We start from the raw sequence: 9,123 nt of genomic DNA, 5'->3' as shown, positions 1-9,123 counted from the left end.
TTTTTCCTTCACCTCCTCAGTTTATCACTTTATATTATAAAATAAAATAAATTCTAATTTCTTTTTGTAGAAATTAAATTTGTATTTTTACAAATTATTTAATAATTTTTAAATTTTTATAAAATAATTCATCAGATTATAAAATTGGATGTTACAGAAAATTAAACTTTTGTGTTGGATTAACATTATATTATTATTATTTTTTTGGCATGGGAGTTGCCAAGTTGGAAACCACATATCATCACATCAGCGCTAACATTCAAAAGGGTACCTCCATCTCTCGTATTTGGCTAACCCTATATATATCACGCTCGCCATCAAGGAGACACGTGGCTGCCTGCAATGCTGGCACCTGGCTTAAAAAATTGTAACCTGCAGCAAATGAAATGAAAAAAAAAAACAAGAAGCCCCAAAATGGGGTCTACAATTTTATATAATTAAATTTAAATTATAATAATTATTTTATTAATACAAATTTCAATTAATGTTGAGTACATAATTATCTTAACGTTTAAGCAATGTATACTTATTTAATTTATTTTAATTTTTCTTTTTATTTTTTTATAAACGTCTAATTAGACTTGCATTTCATTGAAATTATTCAATTATTTTATTTTTTACTTTATAAACCCATTATATTGCTTTTTGCATTTTCAATATTCATCCAATTTTTTTCACAAATAATTTTAATTAAAAATAAAATTAATTAATTAACTCTCAATTTATAAATTATGTTATTGAATTATTTTTTTATAATATTTAATTTATTTAAATTTTTTTCCTTCACCTCCTCAGTTTATCACTTTATATTATAAAATAAAATAAATTCTAATTTCTTTTTGTAGAAATTAAATTTGTATTTTTACAAATTATTTAATAATTTTTAAATTTTTATAAAATAATTCATCAGATTATAAAATTGGATGTTACAGAAAATTAAACTTTTGTGTTGCATTAACATTATATTATTATTATTATTTTTGGCATGGGAGTTGCCAAGTTGGAAACCACATCTCATCACATCAGCGCTAACATTCAAAAGGGTACCTCCATCTCTCGTATTTGGCTAACCCTATATATATCACGCTCGCCATCAAGGAGACGACACGCTGCAGCAAATGAAATGAAAAAAAAAACACAAGAAGCCCCAAAATGGGGTCTACAATTTTATATACTTAAATTCAAATTATAATAATTATTTTATTAATACAAATTTCAATTAATGTTGAGTACATAATTATCTTAACCTTTAAGCAATGTATACTTATTTAAATTTATTTCAATTTTTCTTTTTATTTTTTCATAAACGCCTAATTAGACTTGCATTTCATTGAAATTATTCAATTATTTTATTTTTTACTTTATAAACCCATTATATTGTTTTTTGCATTTTCAATATTCATCCAATTTTTTTCACAAATAATTTTAATTAAAAATAAAATTAATTAATTAACTCTCAATTTATAAATTATGTTATTAAATTATTTTTTATAATATTTAATTTATTTAAATTTTTTTCCTTCACCTCCTCAGTTTATCACTTTATATTATAAAATAAAATAAATTCTAATTTCTTTTTGTAGAAATTAAATTTGTATTTTTACAAATTATTTAATAATTTTTAAATTTTTATAAAATAATTCATCAGATTATAAAATTGGATGTTACAGAAAATTAAACTTTTGTGTTGCATTAACATTATATTATTATTATTTTTTTTGGCATGGGAGTTGCCAAGTTGGAAACCACGTATCATCACATCAGCGCTAACATTCAAAAGGGTACCTCCATCTCTCGTATTTGGCTAACCCTATATATATCACGCTCGCCATCAAGGGACGACACGCTGCAGCAAATGAAATGAAAAAAAAAAAACAAGAAGCCCCAAGATGGGGTCTACAATTTTATATAATTAAATTTAAATTATAATAATTATTTGATTAATATAAATTTCAATTAATGTTGAGTACATAATTATCTTCATGTTTAAGCAATGTATACTTATTTAAATTTATTTAATTTTTTTTCATTTTTTCATTTTTTCATAATCGTCTAATTAGACTTGCATTTCATTGAAATTATTCAATTATTTTATTTTTTATTTTATAAACTAATTATATTGCTTTTTACATTTTCAATATTCATCCAATTTTTTCACAAATAATTTTAATTAAAAATAAAATAAATTAACTAACTCTCAATTTATAAATTATGTTATTGAATTATTTTTTACAAGATTTAATTTATTTAAATTTTTTTCCTTCACCTCCTCAGTTTATCACTTTATATTATAAAATAAAATAAATTCTAATTTCTTTTTGTAGAAATTAAATTTTTATTTTTACAAATTATTTAATAATTTTTAAATTTTTATAAAATAATTCATCAGATTATAAAATTCGATGTCAGTCGCATGTACAACCAACCCTAGACTCTCTATCTGAATTTTCTTAGTCAAGATCTTCCTAGAGAATAGTAGTTCAGTTCCTTTCCTCGCATTAGTTGGGAAAAGTTCAAACTCTACCATCATCACTATCTAAATTCATCCATCCCTTAAAAAAAAAAATAGGGAAAAGTGTCCTGCCGAAATTCATCCATCCCTTAAAAAAAAAAATAGGGAAAAGTGTCCTGCCGAAATTCATCCATCCCTTAAAAAAAAAAATAGGGAAAAGTGTCCTGCCGAAATTCATCCATCCCTTAAAAAAAAAATAGGGAAAAGTGTCGTGCCGAAATTCATCCATCCCTTAAAAAAAAAAATAGGGAAAAGTGTCCTGCCGAAATTCATCCATCCCTTAAAAAAAAAAATAGGGAAAAGTGTCGTGCCGAAATTCATCCATCCCTTAAAAAAAAAAATAGGGAAAAGTCCTGCCCACTTTCTGAACCAGTTCTTACCGCTATCGCCCCTATTCTCTCAACAAAGCCTCTGCTCTCGAGTGACTTCCCTACCGCTTCCTTTGCCAGGTCCACCCCCCCCGCCCGTCTTTTTCCCCCTTCCCCAGCGCTAACATCCCGCCCCGCCCCCCCCCCCCCTCCTCCCTTATATATTTGATTTCGACTCTCCTATTTTGTGCTCATCTCTCGTCTCCATCAAGAAGACTGCAAACCGTAGCCCAGGAAGGGATATTGGCCTGGGATATATTTTACTCCACTCTCCTATTTTGTGCTCATCTCTCGAGGGATATTGGGTTGGGATATATTTTACTCCACTCTCCTATTTTGTGCTCATCTCTCGTCTCCATCAAGAAGACTACAAACCGTAGCCCAGGAAGGGATACTGGGTTGGGATTGGGATCCATACAACATCATTCTCTTGTGTTATTGGAACTGAATCCAGATGATTATGGTTTTGGGTGGTTTGCATGCAATCAGCATGAAGTGGCTTAGGATAAGATGGTATGAGAGAAACCTGCTGGAGGTGTATTTGCAGTTCATGTTTGTCTTCATCTTCTTTCCATGGAGAGTTTGGTTCTTCCTTATACTAACCCAATTATTTTGCTCTTCCTCTGTGTAGTGTGATGCTCTAGGCACCATTTCTGAACTTCAGGAAATTCCCAAGAGATCCGTCAATGAAGTATCCTTGGGTCCACGCCTCAAAATCCCACACAACTTAAAAATGCCTTTCTCAAGTACCCTTCTGCTAAACCTGAAGACTATCGATGACCTAAGAGGTATGAATTTCTGAAATATCGATTTGAATTTAAGGAGCTTATCGTTTCATTATGGTATCATATGTGGCATACTTAGCTTTTTCAAGCTTATTACAAGGTCAAAATGTATATATATATATCTATTATCCTTCTTTCCTATCCATAGCTAATGTTACTAAGAAAGCCAACTGTGTCTTTTTAGAGAATAACAAAACGGATGAGGAAAAGAATGGAACATAACTGGCTGATCACCATGTTGTGATGATCAGTTGAAGATAAATATATGTATATGTTTTGAAGAAGGTTTTGTTGCCTGTTAATGGTGAACCAAATAACTCTGGTTTGCTCCAATGTCACAATCAGATTCAGCATCATAAACAGAGTTCTTTGGCTGACGATTCACATGTAATGAAAACTTTTTCAAAATATATATAAAGATATATATAGTGCTGTTTGTTGATACATCAGCGTAAATCAACGTTTTTTTTAATAATTTATTTCTATTAAATATTAAAAAATAAGAAAATTAATATATATATTTTAAAAAAAAAATTAAATATTTTGATTTTTTTTATTCAATAAAAAATTTATAATAATTATAAAAAATTAAAAAATAAACCACCTAAATATAGAGACTGGATTATTGAAGGAAAGGTTTGAAAAATTCACTGTTTGGTGTGTCACTTGTCATAATTATGGTGGCTACTTTATAAGAATAAACTGATTCCAGGATAGATGGAAATATTTACATAACATTCCAAAATAATGAGTCTCCAACACTGTCGTCTGAAAGCATAAAACTGAGTCTCCAACACTACCGTCGTCTGAAAGCATAAAACTGAGTCTCCAACACTACCGTCGTCTGAAAGCAAAAAATCTGAAGAAACAAATCAAACGGTTTCAATGTCTAAAGTGTAAATCGTGGTGGTCCTAGTGGCGCATGTCGTCGGTAGAGCCGCGTCGAAATTTCTTGGCAACTTCGTGCCTCTTAAGTCTATAAGTTGACTTGGTAAACAGACCCAAGGAAAAAGGAAAATTCCTGGCAACTTCGTGTCTCTAAATTGTGGAAAAAAAACTGAAGAAACAAAACAAACGCGGTTTCAATGTCTAAAGTCTAAATTGACCCTTGGCATCATGTCGGTAGAGCCGCGTGGTAAACAGGCCCTTAGCCCAAGGAAAAAGGAAAATTCCTAGCAACTTCTAAATTGTGGAAAAAAACTGAAAGAAACAAAACAAACGCGGTTCCAATGTCTAAAAGTCTAGATTGGTCGGCCCTCTTAAGTCTATAATGGTGGGCTAGTTTCACTTGGTAAACAGACCCGAAGGAAAATTCTTGGCAACTTCGTGCCTCTAACTTTATAGAGGTTTTGTTGCCTTTTAAGGGTGAAGTAATACCAGAATTATTTAGTTGACCATTCAGAGCTAATGAAAACAATCTTTTGTTCAAAACATGTATTTGGCATGTTGATTTGTGGTGTTTCGAGTGATAGGTTAGAAAATGAATGTTTTTATAAATTTAAACAATCGTTTTGAGTGATTATTGCATTAATATTTTATGCGTATTTTTTTTTAGAAAAAAAATTACTTTTACCATACAACATATTATCAAAAATTGTGGTGGTCCTAGTGGGCCATCAAGTCGGTAGAGCCGGGTCCAGACCCTTAGCCCAAAGGAAATTCTTTAATGCGTTTCAATGTCTAAAGTCTAGGTTGTGGTGATCGGCCCTCTTAAGTCTATAATGGCGGGCTAGTGAAGTCTATAATGGCGGGCTAGTTTCACTCGGTAAACAGACCCTTACCCAAGGAAAATTCTTGGCAAGTAGAGGTTTTGTTGCCTTAAGGGTGAAGTTATACCAGAATTATTTAGTTGACCATTCAGAGCTAATGAAAACAATCTTTTGTTCAAACATGTATTTCGCATGGTGATTTGTGGTGTTTCGAGTGATAGGTTAGAAAATGAATGTTTTTATAAATTTAAACAATCGTTTTGAGTGATTATTGCATTAATATTTTATAAGTATTTCTTTTTAAAAAAAATATTACTTTTATCATACAACATATTATCAAAAATAATATTGAAAGCGCTTTTTTTTTTGTTCATATTCAAATTATTTATTCTTAAACAAAAAACAAAGTAACCAATATAGTATAGAAATGTTATTAATAAAAGTGTTACAAATTAACTCAAATAATTTCAAAGTGTACCATTCCACCTTACTTACTATAGGTTATTTATCGAGTGATTTAAAAATAATTTTATTTTTAAAAATAAAATATTATTTCTAAAAATTTATAGTACTACTTGATAGTTTTCTTAAAAAAAAAAAAAAAATCCCTTTTAAAAATGAAGTAAGGAATGGTAACAAAAAGAAATTATTTTCATAAAAAAATAATTTTTAATTTAATTTTTTTAAGGTGTAGATTTGAAAATATTTTTAAAATTATTTTTATTATTATTATTATTATATATACTTTAAAAATTACCTTAAACAACTACAATAGTGGATTCTAAGGGTAACCCCATATTCCTATGTGGGATTTCAGTTAAACAAAACTGGGTCACACTGCCTAAAAAAAATTCATTATTATCACTTTATTTTTAATCTTTTGTTCAAAAGCTATATCTTTTAATAAAATTAATTCATTATCTTAAACAAGAACCTTTTAAGTATTGAAAAACAAATTAAAATTAATTATTGTCATTTTAAGAAATGAAAAGGAGAGTGAGTGACCATTCAAAGCTTTTTTGCAACATCAAAATCTTTTATTTATTTCCTCTCCAATTCAATCAAATTTATTATTATTATTATTTTGTTTATTTAGGAATTTTAGAAGTGAAAAATATAAAAACGCAAGTTTGCCCCCTAAAAAACTAATTTTGCGTGTGAAAAAATAAATAGAATAAAAAATTAGATTATCATGAATATTGAATAGATTTTATAAAATATTTATTTGTTTTTATTTTAATTTTATTTAATGTTAATAAATTTAAATTTATTTGAATCCTAATATACATAAAATAAATCTAAAAAAATAATTTTTTTTATGATTTTGTATTTGATATTTTATTATTATTATTTTTATTTATTGCGGGTTATGTTTTGTTTAATTTTGAGATTTTTTTACATGTTTAGACTTTTAGATTTAATTAAGTAGTTATTCTTTTATGAATATGTACACAATTATTTAAATATATATTATTTTAATCATTGATAAAATTTAATTTGTTTAAATACTTGATATTTTATTAAACATCTTTTTTATTGGTAGGTTATGTTTAGTTATTTTAAAGATTTTTATAAATATTTAGAATTTTAAATTTAATCAAATATTTATTAATTTAGAGTTGACTACTTTTAAATAAAAATTTTATCACTATCAAGTGATTTACGTTTAAATTTTTCTACAAGTTTTTTAGCAAAATATTTCTAAAAAATTATTAAAAATGTTTTGATTAAATTTCTTGCTATCTTAAAAAAAAAATTGTAAATATTATTTGATTTTTTAATAAAATCTAAAACTTTTTTTAATATTTTTGTTATTTAATTTATCATATTATAAATTCTTTTTTTTTTATGCCCAATATAATTAATTACTTTACCTCCCGAACGGCACCATTGTCAACAAGTTTAATGTTTTCATAATTGAATCGATTATTAAATAAAAAATATTACTTATTTATGGTTTTTGATTGAATTGATAAATGAATCGAGATTAAATTAGTGACGTCATAAATGTATAATTTATATATTATTAAAATTTAAAATATTTATAAGAAATTATATATATATATATATATATATATATATATATATATATATAATATTTTATTTTTATATTTAATATATCAAATTAAATGATAAAAATAAAAATAAATATATTTTACAAAAACCCTCTTTTTAGACTTATCTATACCCGCTCGAGGTAATTCAATTTTAGGTCCATTATACACATTTCTCGGAAACCTACCTCAACCCTCCATTTTCATTCCTAATCTCCACCCTTCATTTTAAAACACATATCCCACAACCCACTCAGCTAATCATCCTCTGCAATTCTTTCATTACATCGTCAGTAAATGGCCCACTTCGATTTGAGAGTATACATCATTGTGCTGATAAACGCTTGGAAATCCCATGTAGGAGGGATAAGTCGGGATCTGATAACTTGGACCAACCTCGTTTGCTTTCTCCTCATTCTAGCTGCCTTTTCCTATGTCTCCATTGAAGTCCCCCTCACCCCCTCCACTTGTTCATTCCGCACACTACAGATACGTTTTGGAATCCGCCCGCTCTCCACCGCCGTTTCATTCATGGCTTCACTCATTCTGCCGCAGTTACCCTTCTTGTATGTTTACCCTGCTATCCTACTGCTATCCCTTTACCCCCCTGCTCGCGACCATGCTCTTCGTTCGCTACAGGTTGTCCTCCCCATCAATAAGGTTTATAATATTTTCATTAGCACTGCGGCTGTTGAAGTCACGAATGAACCACAACAAGATGAATCGAGTTCAGCAACTCGAGATTTGGAAGCCAATATTGAAGCCGAGTAAGTCACCATGTTTTTTCTGTTATACCGTCGCGTTGCTTTTTGTGTTTCAGTGTTTAGGCTAATAAGGTCTGTGAATCGTGTTTGTGGCAAAATAAGAAGTCGAGTAAGACACCATGTTTTTTCTGTTACACTGTTGTGTTTTGGTGATTGTATGAAGATTGATATTATAATTTTTAAATATCTAAGATTTTTTTGTTAGATTTTTTTTATTGGGGCAGGTTCACCATGAACCGAGTGGTATTCCATTTTGAGAAAAAGCACAGAATAAGTTTTCACTCAGTGGGCTACATCTGAAATCTAACAGTTACACATGAAGGCTGAGCCATCATATAACAGCATGCTTTTTCTTGTCAATATCCGATGTGGGAGTAGTATTAGTTTAAGAAAAATCAATAAACGAAAAACCATTGTTTTAAAATTGGGACCGGACCGATCAGTCCAACCGTTGACCGATGGACTTTCCGGTCCTCCTTATTAAATCGTTGGGCAATTGAACCATTCACAAGCGACCCGAACCGGTGAACCGCTTGGACTGGGCTGTTCCACATGAACCGAACGATTTGGTCCCCTGTTATTCGTTCATTAAGTGGGCCCAATTTTAAACCCAAGCTTACCCTCCTTTTTAATTCCAAGAGGCCCAAATAAAATCCCAAGCCTTCAATTAAACACCATTGAATGGGTGCACCTTGATTCCATGTGCTACACACATGGCTTGGGTAAGTTATGTATATAAGGGCGTTTGTTTTCTTATCCACATCAACTCTAGACCTCGGGCTGAACAAAAAGCATGAACTACCTCTTGGTTGCATGCACCCAAAAAGGTCTTTTTGATTGGATGGTTTGATTTCTTGATGTTGTGTGAGATAAAAAAAAAGATATTTAATCAATCTAATTAATTAAAAATTTAATCAAACTATTTTAAAAT

The 9,123-nt window shown here is 29.2% G+C and overlaps 1 protein-coding gene across 3 annotated transcripts; it reads left to right on the top strand.

The window, feature by feature from the left end:
- The first annotated feature begins 3,094 nt into the window (after window positions 1-3,094).
- On the top strand, window positions 3,095-8,396 carry LOC117928504. Of its 3 annotated transcripts, none has more exons than XM_034848398.1 (3): window positions 3,095-3,432; window positions 3,512-3,668; window positions 7,790-8,396. In XM_034848398.1, exons 2-3 carry the CDS (start codon window positions 3,614-3,616, stop codon window positions 8,197-8,199), a joined length of 465 nt encoding a protein of 154 aa, XP_034704289.1. In that variant the 5' UTR covers window positions 3,095-3,432; window positions 3,512-3,613; the 3' UTR covers window positions 8,200-8,396. The 3 variants fall into 3 exon arrangements, with proteins under 3 accessions (XP_034704289.1, XP_034704283.1, XP_034704274.1); XM_034848392.1 differs by having other exon boundaries at window positions 3,095-3,393; window positions 7,790-8,378; XM_034848383.1 differs by having other exon boundaries at window positions 3,095-3,415; window positions 7,790-8,378.
- The last annotated feature ends 727 nt before the right edge of the window (window positions 8,397-9,123 follow it).

Source organism: Vitis riparia, chromosome 2 (genome assembly GCF_004353265.1).
Source record: "Vitis riparia cultivar Riparia Gloire de Montpellier isolate 1030 chromosome 2, EGFV_Vit.rip_1.0, whole genome shotgun sequence".
NCBI classification, from domain to species: Eukaryota; Viridiplantae; Streptophyta; class Magnoliopsida; order Vitales; family Vitaceae; genus Vitis; species Vitis riparia.
The sequence above is the reverse complement of the archived record's forward strand: the minus strand, read 5'-3'. Positions and strand labels throughout refer to the sequence as shown.

Excerpts from the sequence above, each read along its gene's own strand:
- LOC117928504 (XM_034848383.1), top strand. The coding sequence starts at position 3,335 with ATGATTATGGTTTTGGGTGGTTTGCATGCAATCAGCATGAAGTGGCTT. Across the intron at positions 3,416-3,511 it reads ATGAGAGAAACCTGCTGGAG|TGTGATGCTCTAGGCACCAT; the intron begins GTGTATTTGCAG and ends TCCTCTGTGTAG. Across the intron at positions 3,669-7,789 it reads GACTATCGATGACCTAAGAG|GAGGGATAAGTCGGGATCTG; the intron begins GTATGAATTTCT and ends AATCCCATGTAG.